The sequence below is a fragment of the Macaca fascicularis genome, chromosome 10, assembly GCF_037993035.2.
Source record: "Macaca fascicularis isolate 582-1 chromosome 10, T2T-MFA8v1.1".
NCBI classification, from domain to species: domain Eukaryota; kingdom Metazoa; phylum Chordata; class Mammalia; order Primates; family Cercopithecidae; genus Macaca; species Macaca fascicularis.
In genome coordinates this window covers 66,733,531-66,759,134 of record NC_088384.1, presented here as the reverse complement: position 1 = coordinate 66,759,134, position 25,604 = coordinate 66,733,531, and the positions used below count along the sequence as shown (strand labels likewise).

General features: G+C 36.7%; 1 protein-coding gene and 1 long non-coding RNA gene across 23 annotated transcripts in view; both read right to left on the bottom strand.

Annotated features, from left to right (window-relative positions):
* The window catches only part of RALGAPA2 (Ral GTPase activating protein catalytic subunit alpha 2), a 322,322-nt gene that overhangs the window by 173,429 nt on the left and 123,289 nt on the right, over window positions 1–25,604 (bottom strand). For all 22 annotated transcript variants that reach the window (XR_012419093.1, XR_012419094.1, XR_012419095.1 and 19 more), the window contains 5 exons: window positions 22,018–22,108; window positions 20,194–20,370; window positions 9,705–9,898; window positions 8,676–8,774; window positions 8,286–8,441 (listed from right to left, as the gene is read on the bottom strand). Coding sequence is in view for 18 of the 22 variants with exons in the window: in XM_005568218.5 (XP_005568275.3) it covers window positions 8,286–8,441; window positions 8,676–8,774; window positions 9,705–9,898; window positions 20,194–20,370; window positions 22,018–22,108 (717 nt within the window). In the remaining 4 variants the exon portion in view is untranslated. The remainder of the gene's footprint in view (window positions 1–8,285; window positions 8,442–8,675; window positions 8,775–9,704; window positions 9,899–20,193; window positions 20,371–22,017; window positions 22,109–25,604) is intronic.
* Window positions 4,389–7,159, bottom strand: LOC135965593 (uncharacterized). The gene is made up of 2 exons (XR_010578550.2): window positions 7,059–7,159; window positions 4,389–7,015 (listed from the first exon to the last, which is right to left on the bottom strand). It is a non-coding gene; the product is annotated as an uncharacterized lncRNA (long non-coding RNA).

The following is a 25,604-nucleotide window of genomic DNA, read 5'->3' as shown; positions in this document are numbered from 1 at the left end:
AATTCCAACAGAATTAGAAAATATGTTCTCTTAAGTAGAGGGAAAATGTCCCTGGAAATCTTTCCTGCACATTTCTAATTCCTAACAGGCGAGAGGCGAGACTTCTTTGGGGACACCCCTTGGTGTATCCTTGGATGCACCCATTTGGCCTATCCTGTGCTACAATGTCCAAGGTGAGGAAGGGTCATCAAGACATGAGTCGAAACTTACAGTCACTTTATTCTGTCATGCCCACCTGTCTTCCTTTTCTCAATTCATCTTCTTGCTTTTCTGAATCAACATTTGCCTTGACAGATAATGGGAATCATGCCAGGATACTACTTTCTCAGGATGTTTACCAATCAGTACTACATCCTACCTCTCCAACGTATTTCACTCACATACACACACACACACACATACATGCAAAAAACACATGTGCATATATACACAAAATATATACACATATAAGGAATTTACACACAGACACACATACACAAACCCCATCTGTGTCTCAGTCCTTGTTAGCCCTCATTGCCTTGCTCCTGGGCTATTATAATAATTTCCTTTCTGTGCTTGTTGTCATCATTCTTTCATGTTTACAATTCACCTCCACTTTTATCACTGTGGTTTAAGCTTCTTAAAATGCTCTTCTGGTCATGTGGAGTATCATGCTCAAAAGCCTTCAACAGCTCGCCACTTTCCATGGGATGAAAACTACTTTGAATCAAGGCTCTCTACAGTGCTGCCTGGATTCATGACCACATATTATTTCTATGCATGTATCTGGCATTAAATCAAAGCCACGCTCCTCATTGTTCCTGAACACAGCCTGAAAAGTTCTGTATCTTTGATGTGAGACTCCATCATGCTTCTTGTCCTACTATCTCAATCCTATCCATCCTTGAAAGTCCTGCTAAATCCCCTCTCCTCTGTGAGCTGCTTTCAAATCAACTTAGCTAAAAGGATATTCAACAGTCCAATTTTCATAACATGTATATCACTACTTATTTGGTTTTTTGCACAAGCTGATGGATATTACAGATACTTTATGCATCTCACACTCTCATAACCTGACTAGGTTTTTACCATGGCAGGAAAAAATATTCAACACAAAAAGATCATTGAACTTTGTGCCACATTTAGGAAGGAGTGATGTGACCCTAATAATAAAATGCCTAAAAATAAATCAGAGGATCTAAGAATGCTTAATGATTAGGAAAGGGTCTCAGAGGCTCTACAGCCCAACTCATTCACTTGACTACTTGTGGATAAGTGAGGGCCCCATGTCCAGTGAATGACAAAGCTAAGTCTAGCTCTAAGGTATTGTAGTTCCCAGTATCAGGCCTGCCATCCATGAGAGTCATATGTTATTGTTGAAAGTCGATATATTCTGAAGCCATCTTATCTCCTGAATTCTTGGAAGTACATTTTCCAATTCTTAAAATCCTTAGGAATAAGGCGCCACATTAGTCCTATTTTTACTCATTGTATAAGCCTATAGTTTTTGTGTTTTTTTTTAAACTGTTTTTAAATGAAGCTTTAACAAAGTTAGCCTTCAAAAGGTCTAAAGTTCCTCTACTGATACACATCAAGGTTATTATTTCATCCTCGGAACATCAGTTAGATCTTTAAATTCACAAATAAGTACTTTATCTGCTAGTGTTGAGTTAAAATCCTATACATTAAAACCTTGGTAAAATCACTTGTTTTACAGAATGAGCACTTGAGAGACATATATTAAAATTATTTCCAGGGATGTGAGATAAACAAGGCCCCCAAATTGCCATCTTAATTCTTTACCCTTTCTGGAAGTGAATACTCACTTATGTTTCACCTTAAATATACTTTTAAATTTATGTTTATCTAATATATACATGGTTCTATAGTTATAAGACTAAATTTTCAGCAAAGAACAATTCTTTGTCTGAGAAAAGGTGATGCAATTATTACATATGACTGCATGATACAGGCTGTCTGAGGTTATTAAAAGAGTCAGGTATGGCCAATTTACAAGTATCACCCCTGTACCTTGCTTTCAAAGCTCACTGCTGAGTCTTAATGCTTACTGAGGGGTCTCATGGGATCTTTTTACAAACGACTGTTTATTATTATATTATTCCATCATATACCTCATGAGAGGGGGTTGTAACATCCGTTAAGAAAATCATGAACTACTTTGACTTCTGTGATACAATACTGCTCTATATAAGATGTTTAAAATTATGGTTTTTTTTAACACTGATGTGACAAAAGGTTCATAAAAATGTAGAGTTAAATGAAAGCAAAATGTTCCTACAAGCTAAATATTATTGCCTACAAAATGTGGCTAAAATTTTAAAAATACAAAAATTAAATTAATGCTCAAGTGCATTCAGCAACTGAAATATGAACCAGTGCTGATCATGTATTGCCAGTGCCCAGCACAGCACTTTTCAGAGCAGTTACTGGCTGAGCCAGGGTCTTACCTGCAGACAAGAGAATCCACTGTTTTGAGATTAAGAAGAAAGAGATTTCTATGAGGGTGTCAGATGGCTTATAGAACGTCTAGAAGTGCCAGGGAACCAATCACAAGTCTCCACAGTCAGGAAAAAGTTGGTAAGCAGAAACACCCAGCCACACCACAAGGCTGTTCCAGCAGAGCCCACTGTCTGCTAATCTCACCAGTGATGCTGGTGCCAGAGCAGAACCTCCATGACAGGAGGATCCAGCTTCCCCTGTGCTGCTGCCCACCACTCCCCACATCCACTTTCAAGTGCCATGTTGGCTGGTATCTCTGCTGGACAGAACCTGGGTCAATGCCAACCCAGCTGCAAGGAGTCTGGGACATGCAGTGTTCAGCTTTCTAGCTTTCCTTGTACAGAAGGCTCACTGGGTGTGTGAAAAGTGAGGGGAAAGTGAGCTGATGGCCATGGACACAAAAGAAGCATTTCTGGATCATAAGCATACATGGGTAAAACAAATATATCAATCGGTATGTCTGTCTACAGCACAGGGAGTGGTTATTTCTCCACATATTGTAAAATTCCACAATGCCTAGTTATGTTTTCAGTCAAATCATTATGTTGAAAGTGAGAAAATGTATGGAGAAAGAAAAAAAATCAACACTTTAAGATATCAGAAACAAATGATGAAGTTGCTGTTCTTCCCCTCACCATTAATATTATTACAAGAGCTCATGCTTACTGAGAGATCATATCCATGATCCAGACTGAATGCATTACATGTTTTACCTCTTTCAAGTCTTCAAACAACCCTCTAAGGTAGGCACCATTATCATCCTCATTCTATAGATAAGGGAGCCAAGGCAGAGCAAACCCAAATGGTTTCGCTAATAAGTAACAAAGCCAAGACTGGAAATTAGACAAGCTGACTTGAGGCCCGCGCTGTTAATGAAGACATTTTATCACACTATCACACTAGATCTTAACTTTATGCTGTTACGATCCAAATATGTTACCTCAGGGCAGAACAACAAACACTTCTGCATTGGAGAGAGGCCTCATGCTTTTTTGGTGCATTATAAAATACAACATTATAGATGAAAATGACAAAGACTCACATTTCCCAAAATGTCTATATGCAAATTTGCAACAATAATTTTACATTAATGTAGGTTTTACATTTAAAAGAGAATTTAACTTTGATGTATAACAGATAAATTACATTAAGACATTAAATCTGTAAGTCATTGTTAAAAAATAGTTCACAAATAAGCAAAGGAAACTTTCCAGTCTCTGATACGTGTTCTTACAAACATGAAAATAAAATTCCTTTCCTCAACTGTCCTTTTCTATTTCACACAAATTGATCTTTCCATCTGTTTTAAATAATCATGAAATTAACAGAAACTGTTTTTAATAAATCCAAATCATAAGTCCTTTCATGTCAAACTATTTTGGGGAATTCTGAGGTGAAAAAGCTGCTTAAGTGTTAGGAAAAACAAAGAACGAGAAACAGCTTTACAAGAGACACTGAAGGACAATGAAGAACTGAGAAGGCAACTGTGGAAAGGCCTTTCCAGGTTGGGGCGGGGTACTTTAACAAGGAGGATTCTGAAGTGGAGTGGGACCAAGGGCAGAGCCTAGGCAAAATAAAACAGAAGGGAGAAACAACATCAAGGACTGTTGCACCAACACGCTAGCTGTGAATCAATAAAAAAAACCATTCCTGGTGGAATAAGCCAAGCCTGTATGTGAATTCTAACAGCCTCTTAGCCTGTGGCACTGGGCAAAAGTTTTTGATACTTTTTTGAAGCTTCATTATTTATAAAATGGGCCTCAGGGGCTGGGCGCTATGGCTCACACCTGTAATCCCAGCATTTTGGGAGGCCAAGATGGGAGGACTGCTTGAGCCCAGTGAGCTATGATTGTGCCACTGCGCTCCAGCCTGGGCAATGGAGTGATATCCCATCTCTAAAAAAATAAAATAAAATAAAATAGGCCATGGTATTTATTGAATTGAATTGCAGAGAAGATTCAATGGTACAACATCATGCAGTCCCCAGCACACAGTCCAGCATTGTGAGTGCTGAAGAAATAAATACCCCTAAGCACCACCACCAGCCCACCAGACACAAAGCAGCTGAGCAGACGGAAGCGCACCGGGAGACTCCTTCACAGGCAGGCTGGGTAGCCTTGAAAGTCACGCCAAATTTTCTTGATAATTTACAGTTATTCCGGAACTGTTTATAATCTTAATTATTTTGTAAACTGGTAAAATCAATTTTTTAAAAATTCATTGTCAAGGAAAAAATAAAGCCATTTCAAACCATGTTTTCGATCGCAGCAATCAACCACGAACCCATGTTACATACGGACCGTGGGAAATACTACTTGATAAATGCATTGTGTTAGTATTACATAAGTTATTAGGATAATTAAAACTGGTTAAAAATACTAAAAACAGTTGTTTTGGAATGCACTACATTTTTTCTGATATATGTATTATTATTTTTTAAGATACAAATGGCCAAGTCTGTTTACATAATAAATTTTCTATCATATTAGATGAAACTGTAACTTTCCAGGATTGCCAGAGAACACAACTTGTGAGACATCTACTTTACAAATTGTTTTTTAAACTAAAAAATGTCTTCAATTACTATGAACATCATTATGTTTGAACATATTTTTAGCATCTTATAACTTATTTAATTCAACACTTTATTGGTCACTACTGACATAATTTTGATACCTTCAGATTTAAGAAAGAACTTCATAAAACACCATGCCATACACAGCATAATGTTCAAAGGCCCATGAACCACAAAGCTGTGTCGTGCAGACAAGTGTGCCACCCAGAGGCAAAAGGAAGAAACCCACCTTGGATTTTATTTGTGAGACAAAACTGATAATGTTCAATTTTAAACAATTATTTATGATTATTTATTTAAAAACACAGGACATCTTTCATAAGGTTCTCTCTGCATAAATAAATCCTTTTAGTGCTAGGATATATAAAAGTGTGGCCCTTTGAGAATTCTCACAAAATAGAAGCCCTGAGATGGTACCAGTCACAGGTACACAGTTAATTAAAAAATTGAATTTAACTGTATTCTCTACAGCAAATGCTTTCTTTTTATAATGAATATAACATGTGTTTCTAGAATTACATAAGTTCTGGAACAACCACTATGATCTATTTAGACATGTGGATCAAAAGTTAAACTAATTACCAGAGACATTTCTTAACTTAAATGAAAAAAGTTTCTTTCATTAGGTCTTCTGCGTAATTTTCTTTTGGCAAAGGAATAAAGTTTACTTAGAGTAATTCTGTTTTGCAGACAGTCAGGGCTTCTAAAATATATAACAATAATTGTTAAGGTTAAAGAAAACAGTCAACTCTATTAAACTCACATAAAAATTCAAGCTTCTAATAGCCTAAACAATAGGCTGATTTTAAATAGAGATTTATGATATCCTCATTTTGTCTCAGAAGTCTGAATGTTGGGATTACTGTTAGCATTGGACCATCCTTTAAGATTTATGTATTCTACTATGAACTATAAAAGATACTGAACTTTAACTTAATTAAAAACATAATATGCATTACGATGTAAAAACAATTTTAAGCACAAAATTTGGAAATTATTTTGTCTGTACTACAAAATCATATTTCTTGAAAATGATTTGTAAAATAATTTTTTTTCAGGTTCTCAAATGCTATATAACATACTCTTATTTCATCTCATTTTACTATTTCATTTCCACATCAACACATCTTAAAACAGAAAGATAATTCTAAACTCACCTATTTATGTGACTTTCTAAAAAACTCATTCTAAGGAACATTGTTTACTGCTAACTTACTTGTTTTTATAAAATGAGAAGGATCTATAGTTAATGATTATTTCCAAGTAAATGTTTTTTTCCTGCAAAATATTAGCAAAAGGCTTCTTAAAAGTAGAGCATTGTTAAGTAAACCCTCCTCTTTTGCTTCTTTCACTGAAGGAGTTCACTATTATCTGAGAGTTAATTCTCTTTTCTATACCCCATAATTCTCCACATGCCCTGAGTTGCATCATTCTGTAAAAGATGCTTCCACTTGCAAAGATGGCTGTAAAATATTTGAGCAGAGAGTACAAACAATTCCACTCTATGTCACTATTTCTATATTTATCTAGGAAATAAATGAGATTATGGGTCTAAGCCAGTCTGCTACACGGATGTCCTCTATACACCGCTAAAATCACAACGGTTATGGTTATTATTTCATATAAGAGTTCAATGATTTTTAAAGTTCAATATTGTAAAATACATACTGCAAACTCTTTAAATTCAAGTACATTTTAAAGCAACAAAAAAAGTTTGCTTATTGGCAGGGCGTGGTGGCTCACGCCTGTAATCCCAGCACTTTGGGAGGCCGAGGTGGGCGGATCGGGCGGGCGGATCACGAGGTCAGGAGATCGAGACCATCCTGGCGAACACGGTGAAACCCCATCTCTACTGAAAATACAAAAAAATTAGCTGGGAGTGGTGGCAGGCACCTGTAGTCCCAGCTTCTAGCGAGGCTGAGACAGGAGAATGGTGTTAACCTGAGAGGCGGTGAGCTTGCTGAGACAGGAGAATGGTGTTAACCTGAGAGGCGGTGAGCTTGCAGTGAGCGGAGATCACGCCACTGCACTCCAGCCTGGGCGACAGAGTGAGACTCCGTCTCAAAAAAAAAAAAAAAAAAAAGTTTGCTTATCAGGAGAACTTCTTACGTGTACCCTAGCGGTATCAAAAGGTCTGTGTGTCTGCATCATACCTTCAAAGAATACAAAAAATGCAGAAAGGACAGCTACTTGATAGTTAATAAATTATTCAAGTTCATTAATAAGCATTTACAATTTAAAGGGTAAATTCTCAAACACTCCCTATACCTCTAATTGGTTAAGAAAACCTAGTAATAAAATGAAATGCCTTAAAATTTCTTGAATCTTTTCTATTGCTTTCTTTCCATCCCCAATGCTACCAGCTTAGTTCTTATCGTTTTTTAAAATCTGTATTAAACACTTCCTAACAATTCTCCATCTACAGGCCAATCTCTGATTCTATCCTACTATCACACACTATCACTATCACATTTTCAAATCCATCTTCCAAATGCAGTCTAGAATCTCTGTGAAGCATAAATCAACCACATCATTTGCCTGCTTGATATCCCAAATCAAGTCAAGAGTCCATGTGTCCCTATCCATAATCTCCCTCAACTAGAAGAAGTCTTCCCAGGGGAGGAAGGTCAGGGTCTGGCCACATCCTCTCCCCCAAACCCAGGGCCTACAAGGAGGGAGACGTAGCTAGTGGCTCCTTGGGCCTTTCTGTTTGAACTTGAACCAAACTTATATTGCACTGGGAGAAATGAAAATAACTCCTTATCAAGAAATGTCTGGACTCGTCTTCTACCTTACAGGTAAAGTCTTTCACAAAAACATCCTAACTACTAAAACAACAATTTTCAAACATTTTTAAATGATCAGTACCACTTTCTTCAAACCATATTTAATGCAGAACTCAAACAAAAAGTGGTTATAATAGTATTTTGAGGTTGACAACACAGGCAGAGGTTAGATCATAGAGGCCAAAGAATAAAATTAAAATTTGGTTGGCACAATGCAATTGCAAAGTCAGTGGGGAGAAGAAGCAGGGATGTGAAACCTGATTTACATTTTTGAAAGACTACTGTGCTTGCTGTGTGTAAAAGAGTTGAAGCTACTGAGAAATTCAACACTTCTGATGTATTTTCATAAATCTTACTAATGCCTTTAAAGAATGCTATGCTATTTCCAATTAATGGGCAATCACAATAAAGGAGTCGCAGAATACCTGATCCTCGCTGGTTAATCCCAGGTGCATCACAAGATAAAAATGCACCAGGAAATCTGAGTTTGGCAGAACGTCCTGGCGTCTGGTCATCATGGCACAGATCAGCCTGTAGGCTTGCAGTTTGCCTTCCTTATATTCATTTGGCAGTGTCGCCGCCTGTCAAGGAGATGATGTTTCCAGATTAAATCAAGCCCAGGTGCAGAGCATTTCAATACTTCATTTACTTCTCAGTTTTCCTTAAGAGTTGTTTATGGACATGTGGGATGCAGTGACTTTAGTAAGACCCAGCCTGTCTTCAAAACATGCAGTCTTGGGCAATTACATTTTTCAAACTCAATTTCAGAAAGGAAGAGGAAATTGCAATAAAGGAATAAACACACATCCACTTGCCTTAAATAGCCATGATGCAAACATTCTGAGAGGTGGGATCAAAACTGGAGGAGATGGAGAAGACTGGTTATCCAGGCTTATTGCTAGATTATCCCGTATCTAATTCACAAAGAGGAGAATTTTAGGGTAGGTAACATTACGTTTATCCTAACAGTATTTCAACATTATTTTCCATGACCAAATAGCTGCTTTCACTTAAATTTCTATAAGTTAAGTGAAAACCTGTAATATTTACAAGTTTCTCTTTTGTTGTGAGATTATCCTTTTGAATTGTATGTTTGGCTCACTGTATGTGGTTTTAGATTTAAATACAAAACAAAGGCATTGCTTTTCCTTGAACGTTAATGGCTGGGGAGGTACTGAATTCCAAATGATAAGTAACGTTTTAATGAGTTATAGTGAACAAACATGAACCATGTTTTTGAAAAAAAAATTTAATAACATGTAAATGTCAGAACCCAAACAAAAATCAGAATAAAAATTGTATATACTACTCAGGAGGCTGAGGCAGGAGAATTGCTTGAACGGGAGGCAGAGGGTTGCAGTGAGTCAAGATGGCGCCACTGCACTCCAGCCTAGGCGACACAGCAAGACTCCATCTCAAAAAAAAAAAAAATATTGTATGTACTCTAAGATTCTACTTTCGTAAAAAGAAAGAAGACTATATATTAATATTGGCTATTTCTATGAATAGTGATGTTAATTTTCTTCTTTGTATTTTTCTACATTTTTCAAATTTTACACAATAAAACCAGTATCACTTTTATAAAGAGAGTAACTAGAACTACTTAACATCCTGTATTTAATATCCTATAGCGATATTCTACTTTTGCACTAAATGAAACAACTTTTGCATTTATAAAATATTCATGTTATATATGATTACTCTTCCATAATCAAATGTACTTTGTCTAAATGTACCATTTGTGTTTCAGAATATGTTCAGTAATTAACTGCAACACAGTTTTTACATTAAATGATACGACCATTTTCCTGGATTAGAATAAAAAGTAATATAGCAGGACTTACCTTTGCTAGTTTGTACCAGAGTTCATAGAGATAGCAGAAAACTCTGGCATGGATCTTGGGTGACTGGATGTTATTCACATCTCCAAGGATCCCCAAGACCCTTCGCCACAACACAGCAGCAGAGTCTGGGTGCCAACCAGTGAGGCTCCCCCCGGCGATTATACTACAGTCATCTGCGAGGCACTCACTGCTATCTATGCAGAAAAACGTATCTGTTAACCTTGTAAACAATCTTGATTTCATCATATCTTTTGTCTTTAAGACAAATTACCTATTCTTAAAAATTAATGTATTCAAAGTAAAATAATTAAGGAAAAAAATGTGAAACAGCTGAGAATTTAAAACAAGAGAAAAGCAGGATCAATGAAGAACAGTCAAATGATTTTCATTCTTCAAACTAAAAGAGCAAAAAGCTAAGACATGACATAACAGTTCCTGGAGACCCTGTGATGGGTTTTATAAACCAGGGGAGAGGAAGAGGGAGAACCTTGAGCAGGATAGGTGAGAAACAGTGCCATGGAAATGGGTGGCCAGGGAAGCCTCAATGCCAGAGTAACATTTGAGGTAGTTGTTGTTCTTAGGTCAGGTTCATGGGGGTAAGATGTGCATACAGGAAATCTCCCTTTCAGGTTTAAGGAGTTTTAAGGAATGTATACATTCATGTAACTGTTGCCATAAACTGCCACCATAATTGAGATATGGAAGATCTCATCACTCCAAAAAATGCCTCTTCATAATTGGTCCCCTTCCTCTATTCTCAGCCTCTTGCAACCACTGCTTTGTTTTCTGTTCCTATAGTTTTGCCTTTTCCAGAATGTCACATGAATGAAATCCTACAGTTTGTAGCCTTTCTGTCTGGTTTCTTTCACTCAGCAAAATGCATTTGAGATTCATGTATACAGCTGTGGGTATCAGTTGTTTCTTCTTATTGCTATTAATATTCTATTTCATAGATGTGTCATAGTTTATCCATTCACCTGTAGATATTTAGATTGGTTCCTGTTTTTGGCAATTATGAATACAGTTGCCATAAACATTCATGTACAAGCTTCTGTGTTAACATATGTTTACATTTCTCTTCAGTAAATATCTAGGAGTGAGATTCCTGGGTCCAATCATAAGTGTATGCTTAATAAACATTAAACTGAAGAAAGAAACTGTCAAACTGTTGTCCAAAGTGCTGTTACGGTTTGCACTCCTGCGAGCAAAGTATGAGAGTTCCACTTGTTCTACATCCTTGCTAGAACTTGATGCTGTCAGTTTTTAAAATTTTAACCATTCTTATAGGCATGGAGCAGTTATCTCATTGAGGTTTTTGTTTGCAGTTCTCCAGTGACTAAAGATTTTAAGCATGCAGTAACATGTGACTCGAACTTGAAGATGATGTGCAAATGGGCTGTGCAGCTATGTGGGGAAGAGCCAGTTAGGGAGAAAAGCTAGGGCAAAGGCTGTGAGATGGGAGTATGCTAACAAGTTCAAGGCATAGAATGTCTTTGTAATATATATTTAATTATGAAATATGAAACTTTGTGCATTGAAACAAATAGTTAAAGAAGAATTTAATGATTTACATGTATATCTAATTTTATGGATTAAGTTACAGAATTTTGTTCTTTGGATACCTGTTGCTTTAGGATGAGTAAAGGCTAGGGGAGACTGATTTGAATAAGTCTCCAGCTTCCTAAAATCATAAGCCTTTACATTTTTAGAGTAAATGGAAAAGCAGCCAAAGACACATAGGCACCACTTAAAGAACGATGTATTATAACAAAAAAATTGTATTTCATAGTATGTATATAATAATCAACAGAGGCAAGCATTTTAACTGCACATTGTATTTTCTCACTCTTCATCCTTTTGACTTCCTTGCAGCATTTAACGCTTCTTCCTCAGGCCCTTTTTCCACAATTATGTATCTATTTGCTTCCATGGCCAAGCACATTCCTCTAATCTCCCGCGGCTCAGTTTTTTAATTCTGGTTTCCACATCTCCAACCTGCAGCCTCTGCACAAAGTTCAGTCTCTGTTCTCACATGTCATAGCCTCAGCCCCCATGTGCTCTCTCCCTTTTCTCCACTGGCATGGTACTTGAGTAGGCCACCAAAGACTTCCATGTTGTTTAATGCAGTGCTCAATGTCCAGTCCTCAGTAGCACTTGATTCAGGTAATCATGTCTGCTTTCTGAAATGCTTCAACCATTTGACCCCCAGGTATGACTCTCACCTGGTCTTCTTCTTTTGCTGGTGCTTCTTCATCTCATGGACTGCGGACACTGAAGGGCCCTGGAGTTGTTGTCTTCTCTATCTATACTAATGCCCTTCTTAATCTCATACAGACTTACTGCCATACATATTTCAATGCCCTCCATATACTCACAGCTCTACATGCCCACTTCTGGCCTGGATTTCTTTCCTCAAGTTTAAACTCATTTCTCCACCAACATATTTGACAGCTCTACATGCTCAGGACCGAATAGAAGCAGAGTCCATAAGCAGGCATGGTCTTCGGTCAGTTTCACTGTGTTCCTGAAGAACCTCAGATATATGTATGTTGAGTTTTGTGTTTTTTTTTTTCCTGGAATTCGAAAGACTCTCTCCTGCTCAAAGAGTATGTAAACTCTCCTTTAATCCCTCTGTTTTCAAGACAGCATCTCTGCACTCAGACGTGTTGATGACTCCAAGCCACCACCCCCACCCCCCCAAATTTACTTGTACCATCTTCTAGGGTGAAAAAGCAGTGGCCCATGGCAACAGAGCTCTAACTAGTTCTTAAACAGACTTACAGTCTTTCTGTTTTCAGCCCCATCATCACTTCCTACTTCTGTAGCTACCTGGTATGGGAAATTTTCTAACCCTTTCAGAGAACCCGCATTAATTTAAGTCAGGTTGTTTCTTGGCTTTCCCTACTACTGACACAGGATTTAATATTCTCAGGTCTGCCAATTCATTTACCACAGGCCACCTGTTCTGTAACTTCAAGAAGTTGGTTGCTACTGTCTTTCTCCTGCCATCTTTGCCCTTGTGGATTTATGTCTTATTTAATATAAATCCTTTCAATGTGGCTTAGGTAGGGTTTGGAGAATAAGTGGGGTTATTTGTGTTTGTTCACTCTACTGTCTTTAATAATATGCATTATTACAATTTGTACTGTCTTTGTTACGCATTCCTCTTGCTTATTTTTAAAAGCCACTTATTTTATAATTTTTGTTGGCTTTAATGCATTTACTTTATATTTGGTAATTTTTCCCTGAATTAGTTTTTTTTAAATAAAATTTATTTTTTTATTTTTTATTTTTTTATTTTTTGAGACGGAGTCTCGCTCTGTCACCCAGGCTGGAGTGCAGTGGCCGGATCTCAGCTCACTGCAAGCTCCGCATCCCGGGTTTACGCCATTCTCCTGCCTCAGCCTCCCGAGTAGCTGGGACTACAGGCGCCCGCCACTACGCCCGGCTAGTTTTTTGTATTTTTTTAGTAGAGATGGGGTTTCACCGTGTTAGCCAGGATGGTCTCGATCTCCTGACCTCGTGATCCGCCCGTCTCGGCCTCCCAAAGTGCTGGGATTACAGGCTTGAGCCACCGTGCCCGGCCAAATAAAATTTATTTTTTAAGACAATTTTGGATTTATAAAAAATTGTGACAATACTACAGAGTTCCCATATACTCCATATCTAATTTCTCCACTATTAACATCTTATATTCAAATGGAATATTTATTACAACAAACCAATACTAAAAGATGATTATAAAGTTTACACTTCATTGAGATTTCCTTAGTTTTTATGTAATTCTTTTTTCTGTTCCAGGATCTCATCCAGGATATCACATAACAAATAGCTGTCATGTCTCCATAGCCTCCTTTCAACTGTGAGTTTTCTTAAAACTTTCTTTGTGTTTGATAACCTTCATGGTTTTAAGGAGTACTGCTTTATAGACTGTTCCTCAGTTGGGATCTATTGGATATCTTTCTCATAGGCTTTTCTTTTGCATTCCTGGAATGAACTTCTCTTAGCCCTGCTGTATGATATTTTTCCAATATTCTTCGATCTCATTTGTTAATGCCTTATTTTGAATTTTTTGCTTATATGTTTATAAGTGAGATGGTCTCTAATTATGTTTTTTTCATACTGACCTTGTCCGGTGTGTTACCAAGGTAACACAAGGTAGATAACAGAAGTGAGTTTCTTTCTCTTTCTATTGAATGGGACGAAAAAGATAGTTTCTCTTTTACATGAAGGTTTAGTAAAGCTAGAAATTATCCTTTATTTTTATAGATCTATTTGAATAGCATACTGTATTATTTTTAAAATTTATATTGGTTTTGTAGTTGTTCCCTTTTCACCTCCAACATTTTTTTCTTGATCAATCTTGCCTGTTTGTCTATTTTATTATTGTTTTTAAATAACAATTTTTAGTTGTCTTCTATTGTTTATTTGCTTTCTAGTACACGCATGTATGCTCTCAGCTTTATTGGTTCCTTTTTATTAACATCTATGTTATTCTGTTATTCTCTTAATTTTTGAACATAATACATTGTTAATTTATTAAGATAATTATTCCCAAAGTTCTCTTCTTCACCCCATACAAATAAAGCTAGGCTGATTTCTAGGCAATTATCAGCCCCCACTGAGTGTCATCTTGAGTGTATATGTTGTTGGCATTTTTAAGGCCTAATCAAAGAAACCGAAGCACAATCTCTGAATCTGAGGAATTCAAGTAGAGGAATGACAAGGACAACAACAGGCAAGAAAAAAATGAATCTGAAAAGGAGCCAGGGCAGGTCCAAAAACGGCTGTTCACTATAATAAGCTATGTTTATTAAATTAGCGATGGAAAGATCCCCAGACACGAAAACAAAAGATGTAATAACGATGGCACATGGTGTCATGGAAAGGCCTTCCCAAACACAGAAGCACTGTTCCTTCTTAGAGGAAAACATATCTGTAGTTCCCACAAGGGTATCATATACTCAACTCAGGAGACACATTAAAATGTGCAGATATATTCCAAACTGGAATTCCTACACACTGTGCCTGAAAGGCAGGGTGCAAAAAGCCTAATTATGGGCCTTCTGGGTTCTCTGACTTTTATAAAACCTCGGAAGAGAGACTCATCATCCTAATTCTGTAAAGTAAATACAATATCAGGAATCTGTTAGTCTGAGAAGGTATGCTGAAGGATCAATAAATGCTTATGAATCAACATGAGCCCCCAAGTCAACAAGCAGCATAATATGGCATTTATTTTTCTCATAAAGTATGTCATGGCATTTTCAATCCCTTGAGGAGAAAAAAAAGTAGGGGATTAGATAATTTGCAGCTTTGTTTCATCACTAACCTTCACTCCAAAAATGTAGCTATCCAAAACAGAGATTGGCCCCCAGCATCCCAATCACACTGGAGCTTTGCTTGAGTAACCACTCTAAGTACATGTAGACAGGTACCTCATCATCACCTGCACCTCTTTGCAACCTGCCAATGAATATGCCCTTACTTATGAAAGAATCCCACATAGCAAATCTGCTTAAATACTGCTTTACACTCAGAAAAACTCATGCTTCGATGATAAAATCCTAGGCAACATCCTCCATAAAATTATCAAAGTATGCTGACTTCTTTAGGAGTTTCTGAGATGCCTGTATGAGTTTCCTCAGTATTACTATGAACAAAAATGTTAATGAGTTGAAATGTTTTGCCCAAAATTATTCTGCTGGTAGCATAAGTGAGAGAACAGATGCTGACATTTTACATGTAGAGGGTTCCTCAGTGAAGGAGCACTTAATTAAAAATGGGGATTTGGGAGACTTCAGAAAATTTCATGTTCACCCTAAAAATATCCAATATTTAGTTTATTTTATTTTCATTAGCAACCTAGTATGCTAGCCTACTATCTTTTTGTTTTATTACTACTTAATGCTACAACTTAAAATTTTTTTATTAAAGTGAAAACTCTTACAAGCATAATCGTATCGTCTTTCTCCAAACACATAAATAATTTTTACAAAGAGATCTAAAAGTTTAGAACTCTGCAAATATAGAAAGGATTTCAGCCACGAAATAAGTCTCGGTAATAGGCAAAATAAGCATTTATGGCCGAATGGTGATTTTATATGGCTACGATTTTATATAAGCTTGGCACAGTGTTAAAGAAACGTAGCCTCAGTCTCTGAAAACAAATTTTCCTTTTGATTTGAAATCTAAACACAAAAAACAAACTCAAAGGCCTGAGTGAAACAACTTAATTCTAGCACCAGAAAATTCAGGCCTGGCCTGGATGTCAATGATCAAGTGGAGAAGCAGCAAGGTGGCATCCCATTCCCACCAGTGCAGCCTGGCTCTCCTCTCCTTCTTCCTCTCCTTTGCAAGGATGTCCACTGTTCACTGCAAAGATTTTAGAAGGTGAGCTACCAATGCCCCAGTAGCTATCATTATTATTTTTCTTTCTAATATTTCATGACTTCTAAACACATCAAAGTCTGGTGAAAATGCCAAAAATATAGTGATGACAGAGAATGCTGACAAAGCATTCTTGGAAAAACAATTTTAGTGGCAGGTAACAGGAGATGTAATTCATTTTCACAGCTATAACTAAAAGCAGAAGTGGTAAAAAGATTTCTGTAATGTTTGGATGCAAGACTGTGATAAACACACTAAATAAAAGAGATTTTGAAATTGTCTTATATATTATTTCTAAAAAATTAAAATTTAATTGCTCTTTTCAGCTATATAAAACAACAGCTTGCAGCTTAAAGTGTATTTGTTCACTGATTCAAGTACTTATTGAATGCTTCTCTCCTGTCCTGCACTATTCCTGGAAGCAAGAATCAGCTGTGCAGACAGCAGATAACAGGCCTCCCCTTCCTGGAGTCTGCATTCCAGTAGAGAAAGACCGTGGAATCTCCCAACTAAACCAAGATGCTGGATAACATTTCTCACCAAATCTTACCTTAAAACTTATCACTGAGCTAACAAGAACATGGAAAGGAAAGAGCAACAAAGCTGGTTTTTTCCCTTTGTGGTTCTGCTAAACAACAGAATTCTTAAAAGTTTATCTGGTAATAGAGTTTTCATTTTGCTGAGGTTGAATTACTGACACTTTTCTTATGGTTAGCTTTTTAAAAAAAAAATCATAGACCCTTTTCAAAAAGATGTTTTCTTCCAAGTTTTTCAATTTTCCTTTTCACATTTATATATTTTATCCCTCTGAAACTGACTTTGGACATAGTATGAGGTAGGAATTCTATTTCACTTTTTTCCATATGGCTAAGTACCTGTCCCACAGAAATTTGTTGAACAATACATTGTTTCCTTGTCAGCCCTAAGCCACATATATCATATATCATGATTCCATGTCTGTGTGCACTCAGTTCTGTATTTTATCTTCTGTTCCATCCATCTATTTGTCTATCTCTATGATTACAACTTTAAGTAAATTTCATAGAATTTATCACATTATCTGTGACTATTAGGATAAATGTTGTGTCTTCTGTCCTTTTTGTAAGCACTTAAAAACTATAGTAGCTTATGACCTATTCATCTTTTTATTTCTCATGGCATCTAAATCAGTATTTTAGACTATAAGCTTATTTGTTAAACAAGGGATGAGGTAAATGACAATACTGATTCTTAGCTGTAGACTCATAAATGTCCCCCTCCCCTGACTATTTCAACAGAACTAAATGTATGTATGTATTAACTATATTTTCTTATTTTCTGTTTTCTCAATGCTCTGGCATTAGGGCCTCACTGATCAGGGAAGCACTGCCACTTCCAGGGTTAGCTAATTCCTAGAGATAGAAGTCTATTCACCAGGCAGCAGGTCTTTCATATTCAAACCTACCAATTCAAAATTCAGACCCTCCAACTACCTCCTTTCTCTAGTTCTCACATACTAAGTCAATATCCTCTGCCCTGTCATCTGAGGACTGGGTGGGTACCAGGCAAGTAGAAATAGCCCGTATGCTCCAGAGCCCACTGAAGTCATTCATACTAGCAATCCTAAATCTGCATACCCTACCTTGCCTTGCTATTTTCATAGAAATGACACTAAAGGCTGTTGCCCCATTTTGTTCCTTCTGCCTCCTGGTACTTCCCTGCATGACCCCTGTTTCCAGGATCTGTGAGTAGAAAATTCTTCCTCCATGACAATCACCTCCATATCTGTATGTCTTACCACATATGATTAAAACAAATCCCAGGTAAACTTTAAGACAATGCACAGTAAATTTAGCTGTTATTTTCAGGAAACATAATTTAAGTGAGAAAGCAAATATAAAAGTAAACTGTTAGTTTGCCAGTGATGAAGGAATTTAAGATTTTGGAGGCAGTTTATTATTCTAAGCATTTGATAACTGGTAGGATTATTCAACAAGAAACAAAGATATACTCAAATTGTTTCTCAAAATGTCCTAAAAATCAGGCTCATATGAGTTTTAGTTTGAACATTTATGAAGAAATTGTTCTCTTAAGAACAGAAAGTTAAATTCAGAATTGTGATAATCCTTAAACCTTCTCACATTACAGTTTGTCCTTTTCACAGATGACAAGGTGAACTATTGAACTGCATGTACTGATTCTCTATATTAGTATTTCAAAGAAGAACTAAGTATTTGGAGGAGTTAATCACAACATGGAGTACATCATATAACATTACCTCACAGAGGTTTATTAAATTGAGCTGTCCAATACATAACCTGAAATGGGATCAAAACTAATCTTTCCAAAGAACAGACAAAAGAAGTAATCACCTAATTTTCTTCCCTTTCAATAAAAATAATTAAAACTAGTCCATGTTTAAGTAAATTCAACCTACTGAAGCTTCAGTTTTGCCTCCTATGGTATCACGATGATGAGTTTCTCTTGGATAATCTGTAAGGATTCTCAAGTAGGTAAAAGGGCTTTACAATAATTTTAATTTTAACAGGAACACAGTGTAAAGGAGTAGACACAGCACTGCATGTTGAGTCAAAACACTTTGAAAGTCAGTTTCATCTCTGGAACTCACACTCCAGCTTGATAACAATTTCCCTGGGTCTCAATTTCCCCATCTCTAAAACAGACATGATAAGCTTGGCCTGCTTCCCATACAGAATCAAAGAGAATGCCTCAAAATTCTTTGTAAATGTTAAATCTCGTATCAATGAATAGTATTATTAGTCATTATTAGTCTATAAAGAATTTTATTGAATACCACCTTTGTATGTTACTTTTATGAAGTTTTAATGATATTCTATCAAGAATTTCCCAAATATCAGAGATGTTGGTTAAATTTTACAACACAGTGAAAACTAGTTTGCTTGGTTTGAAAAAAATCCATTTAAGGTAAAATTTTAGCCTTTATGTTAATCATTTTAAAATATATTTTGGAATTTTAATAACTCTCTTTACTTAACATGTTACTTTGTGGTGGTTGTTTTCATACACGGTATCTATATGTGAACATGAACGTGCAGCTAGAAAAGTCTTGGCTCTGGTCAGCCTTTCCCGCACTGATTCCTCAGAGCACGAGTCTCTCCTAACACTCCATCAAACAAAGCAAAACCAAACCCAGCTCCTCCATGGTCTCCCTGTTCTCATCAGACTGGTCATACAGGTAAGGGAACTTAGCCTTTGAGGTTCACTTACCCAGTGTCACACTGTGTGTGTGTGTGTATGTAGCTAAAACTGCAGACTGCTCCACCCACACTATTTTGTGCACCTGACTTAGATGTTCACTCATTTATTCTTCCAACAACCTTTATAAAGTAGGGGTTATTATCCCAAATTTAAAGACAAAGAAATAGAAGGACAGAGATTAAATAACTAGCTCAAGGTCACCCAGCAATTCCTCAGAAGTGCCTGGAAGCCGACCCAGAAAGTTTGGCTCTGAAGTCAAACAATCTGAGATTTAAAAAGTTGCAAAAAATACAGAGTATGAAGTCATTATTTTTAAAGTTTAGAAACAAAACTAAATGATATATTGCTTGACACGCATGGTAAAACTATAAAGAAATCAAGGAAATTATTATAAAAACAAATTTGGGCTAGGGTCCCAAAATAATGGGAGAAGGGGAGGGACTTGAGAAACACCTCTGGGAGACCTCACTGGCTTGGGTGCCATGCTAGTTTTTAAGCTGGGTAGCAGACTCACTCGTGTTCACTTCATTACTGTCCCTTGTAACTTACATACTGTATATGTTACAACTTACATTTTATGTACCAAATATTTTATTTAAAAATTTTAAAAAATTAACCAATAAGCTATCTAAACTCCTTGACTTATCCTGGATTTACAACATATATGAGTTGGAAAAATCACTCTTCTTTCTAGAGTAGAACAATTCACTTAGGGATAAAGGCTTAACACGAATACCACCACTTCCTCCTACGGTGGTCAGGAGCATGGCACACTTCCTCCTACAACTGTTTCAGAACCCTCTGTATACAGGACTCCAAGGATTCACAACTGATCTCCTAGCTGTTTGCACTACTGCCTCTTTTCCAAAATGCAATTCACCTGTTAAATTCGAAGCATCAGTGGGACTCAGTTGTAACCAATGACGAGCATCCGCATCAGCCACAACATCTGTGGGAGTATTCAGCTCTGGGTCTTCCTCACAGGTCTGCCATGGGCCCATGGACAGCTCCGCCTCATTGATACAGCCCAGAGCTGTGTCACTGTTGGTACTTTCACCTGGTACAACGGAAGAACCAAAGTTTAAGATAAAAAGTAGCTGAAAATCAGAATGTTCACAATTACTCATATGAAAGTAACCAAACAGCAGACACAGCAGGAATCATTCAGGTTCTTTGGCAGAACCTGTAGAACTTGAGTGGAGCTCATAAAGTGCCCATGTGGTCAAGAAAATTAATCTTCCAAATATAGGAGATAAATATCTATTATGAACACGACTATGTATCATTCAAGTGGCACTCTTCAATGTGTCTTCACTCAGTGCCCCCATACCCAAACTACACCAAGTCCTAAAGTGTGCTGGGACTTACAAAATGAGGGTGGGTGGAGGAAGAAGACAATAACTAATCCACCACAAATGCAAGCTTACTCTACTGGGTAGAAGAGTCTAAAGATGCTGTATGCTCCAAGCCTGATGGGTAGATGTAGACCTAGGGTGATTCATTCAGGGTCATTTGGGGATAGAGTGTCCCAATACAACATATTTTTCTAGAACAGAAATTCTCCCCTTTAAACATTAATAAGTTCTAATTTGTCATAATATAATAAGGCTGGGCTATGAAGACGTATAGAACTATTTAGTCTGACACAAAATGAACCTAGACAGTTCTGCTTCTCAAAGTCTCCTGTCTACTTCATAAGAACTTTATGCAGCTACATCTCTGTCTGCTCACCCTTATGGCTGCTCTCTGTATCTGCTCCTAATAGTCCCTTACCCTTGCTGTTTCTAATCTGCTGTCCTCTATTTACCCACAAAGAACTGAAAGTTGTCTCAGTAACCAGGTGACCAATGGTAGGTACCAAACTTCATCTCCCAAAGGGCTCTAAGCCAGCAGGGTGAAGGTGGAACTCCTCTGCACCCATTAAGAACTGTTCTGAACTTGAGACGGTGTTTACTATGCTACTCTGGCACTTGACTTCAGGAAAGCGGAGTACTAAGGCTGTGTTTTACAGTATATGATAATACGTCTCAGGATTCCAACCTCATTTCATTTCAAAGTATTTATCCCATTAACTTCAACGTACTTCTGATGCTTTTTGCTTCTAGCCTCTGGGAACTTTCTGGGGAAGATAATTTTTCTCTCTGGTCTATCTGCTCACTCGTGCCATCAGCCTCTGATGTACCACTCTCCTAGAGAAAGGCCCAGGGGTAGAAAGACGGGCCTCTCAAGGTACAGGTGAGTAGAACTGTTTTATTGTATGTATGGATGAATCTTTTGTCAATCCTGGGATTCCAGGAATAAGAAGGTTCCAATTCACAACCATCTCTCTCAAATTGACAAGCCATTACTCAAGTTAGAAGGTAAAAAGTGGGAAGATGGCTTGAGCCCAGTCGTTTGAAACCAGCCTGGGCAACATGGTGAAACCTCATCTCTATAAAAAAAAAAAAAAAAAACAGAAAAATTAGCCGAGTGCATTGGCATGTGCCTGTAGTCCCAGCTACTTAGGAAGCTTGGGTGGGAGGATCACCTGAGCCTGGGGAGGTTAAGGCTCCAGTGAGCCATGATTGTGCCAGAGCACTCCAGCCTGGGCGAAAGAGTGAGACTGTGTCTCTGATAATAATAATAGTAATAATAATAAAATGTAAAAAGAAAATAGAACATATCAACTCTATAGTCAGAGAAACAGACATTTCCTGGAACTTACTCTTCTGTCTTTCCCTACATTTTCCTTGTGTCTGCTGCAAATCATCTTTCAAATCCAATTCAGCAGGGCTGCTGCTTCTTCGAACTAAAATCTTCAGACAAAAAGAAATATTGCACTTACTACAGGAAAGTTTTCATTTTTATAACACTTAAGTTTCTAGCCCAAATTTCTAAAGAAAAAGAAATGAACAATAATAATAGCTAAATAAATTGATGTTTTCCATTTGAAGGATATATTTTCACAAATTACTATATTTAACTTTATGTTACTCAAGATCTGAAACTTTTATTTATATCCTCTACTTTGTCAACTTACATCCAATTAAACTGATCTAAGAAGGAATGCCAAATTATATGCAAGAGATTTCTTTTAAAGTTCTATTTGTTCTTCTGGTCAAGCACACATATATAGTGAACAGAATGCTCTAGGAAGGCATTAAGTTATGCACACAAATGGTAAGTGTGCTGGTAGGCAAGGCACAAACTCCATCCAGAGTTCTAAAGGTTCATTCAGTGTCTTCCTAGTTAAGTATGCCACAAACTCTCCTGAGCATTGCTTAACCTTGTATTAAAACTCACAGGATTAAAAAAAATCAGGAGGCAATCTGCATCCTCTAAAAACTTATAATTTGCTTTGAGAGACAAAACATACACAAATTACACAAAATAATTATAATGTATATAAGCAAAATATGCAAATAAATGGTCTCTGAAAGGTATACAGAATAAACTGTTGCCTTAATTGGCTCAGTTTTATAGGAGAGCTGTTCAAGATGGCAATGGACATGAAGTGGTAGAGGGAAGACAGAAGAGGATTCAAGGCAGGAAGTACTGGGTGGTAATCAGCAAGTTCTATGTACAGGAAGAGATGCTGGTTATACCAGGCCATGCAGAGAAGCCCGGTGAAGAAGGACAAAAATAAGAAGAAATGCAGACCTTCTAAAAAGACACAGCTGCCTGTGGGCCTTGAACCTTAGGTTTAAGGGGGGAACAAGATGTAGAGTTAAAAAAAGGAATGCACCACAAATGTTGACCATGGCAAAACTGGAAAAAAAATTAAAAGAAAAAATAACTATTAAGCTAAAAAAAAGAAGCAGGCCATGAATAAAATATTTAGAAGATTTAGAGGATTAACACTATATGAAAAAATTATTATACAGCCTTAAAGAAGAATGATATACATCTAATGTGTATATCTAGAAGGTATATCTAGAGGGTATATGTATCTAGTGATATATATCTAGAGGGTATATATATCCTCTAGCCATAGAAACAGATCCTACATAAAACTTTAGTTGCAATTTGGGGCTCAAAGGAAGTAAAAGAAACTTCCAAGAAATCTACCTTCAACCCTTAAAAGTGAGCAGAAACCAGGGCAGTGAAATGTGGCTACTGCAAGGGTAAATCCAATAGTACCACTGCCAGTGGCAAGAGGACCAAGACTCCAGGATTAAAGTAGCACTCCCCATGTGGTGCAAGAAACAAATGCAAACATGCTGTTGAAATGTCATCAATTTAGAAATCCACATTTTCTGCAGATTAAGATCAGCCAGCTAGGAACTCATAATAAATCATCATCAAACACTACAGAAAATAAATCACCATGTATAAGAGTCTCAGAAACAACAAATATCAGGCTTAGATCCCCCAAGGATTTCAGAAAATCAGATAAAAAACTCAGAATTGCAACTTGTAAACATTTTAAAGGGATAAAAGTTGGGAATCACAAAAACGAGCAAGCAACAAAAGATTATTAGAAATTACAAGATATGCTTGAAAAGTACAAACATGAACTGTCAGAAACAAAAGGCATAACTGCTCAACTAAAAAACTCAAGGGAAGTATTAAACAACAGAGTAAAGATACAGTTACTGAACTGATGAAAGACAGAGCTGATAAAATTATCCAGAAAACACTGAGCCAATGAGAATGGAAAATATAAAAATCATTTAAGAGACGAGGAAGACAGAATGGGAAAGTCTAATATATTTCCACCCAGAATTCCAGAAGGAAAGCAAAGAGAGAATATAAAAGAAGCAATATTTGCATTTCTTTTTTTTTTTTTAACCCCAGCGTCCCATGTAACAGGTGGAGATACCACTGAACCAATGAGGAAAAAATGAGACAATATATGCAGAAATGTTACCAAGAATTTTCCAGAAATGAGAGAAGACGAGCACTTGCAGATGCATGGCACACACCATATACCAAAAAGAACAAATAGATGAACCCAAAAGATTCCTGCACCTGAATATACTACAGTGAAATGGAAGGAAAAGGACAAACAAATAAACAAAAACAGCAAGGAACAATAACTAGACAGGACCGGATGGACAGAAGACTTCTCAGCAACAATGAAAGACAAAAGATTATAGAAAAATAACTTCCATTAGAAGGAAAAGGGAGACAGAGGTGGGAAAACTACATTAACTAAGATGTTGTGCTGTCTGAAAGACAAAGTAACCAAGAATCAAGATAAACACCAAAAGGAGGCCTTACATATCTTGGAAATAGCATATATGAAAGAGAGGTGGCATTTCAGATCAATAAAGAAAAATGAATTCAATAAATAGGACCTGACACAAGTAGTTATCTATGCAGGAAAAAAATGAAATTGGATCCCTACCTCCCTCCATAAACAGGAATCAATTCCAAATGGATAAAAGACTTAAATTTGTAAAGCAAACCTGGAACATTTACAAATATAAGGTAATATTTTTATTCCTGTCTAGTTGAGACTTTTAAAAAATTCCATAAGACCCCAACAATAAAAATGATAATAGAGAGTATCAAAATGAAGAACTTCTGTTCATCAAAAGATACCATAAAGTAAAAATATAAACCATATATTGGAAGAAGATATTTGCTACAAACATAAACAAAACAGGATCAGTACTCAGATCGTACAAAGAACTAGTAAATATAAATAAAGAGAAAAAGACAAACAATAGAAAAACAACCAAAGACATCAGTAGGCATTTCACAGATGAAAGAAAAATGGCCAATAAACACATAGGAAGATTTTTAACCTTATTAGTAGTCTAAGAAACGCAAAATAAGACATCTTATTTTCACCCAGTTGACCAATAAAAATGAAAAAATCTGATAATAGAACGTGTTGGCAAGAATGCAGATCAATGGTGGCTCTACACAATGCTGGCTAAAATATAAGTGATGCAACCACTTTAGAGAACAGGGGTTATCTTATAAAGAAGAACATTCTTTTATTATATAATTCATTAATTCTGTTCCTAGATAGCCATCATAGAGAAAACATTAAACATGCAGATACTGAAACACATACAAGAATGTACGTGGCTACAGTTTTCGCAAAAACAAAAAGCTGGAAACAATCTAAACATCAACCAACAAGAGAATGAAAAAATAAATTGTGGTCTACTTATAGTGGAATACCACATCACAGAAAACTTGAACTATTGCTACATGGCACAACGTGAATAAATCTTAAAAATATGTAACTGAGTAAACAAAGCAACAATACTTTATTAAAAAATTCAAAAGTAAGGAAAACTAAAGAATATCCTGTTTAGAGATACATACTTATATAGCAGAACTATAGAGCAAGGC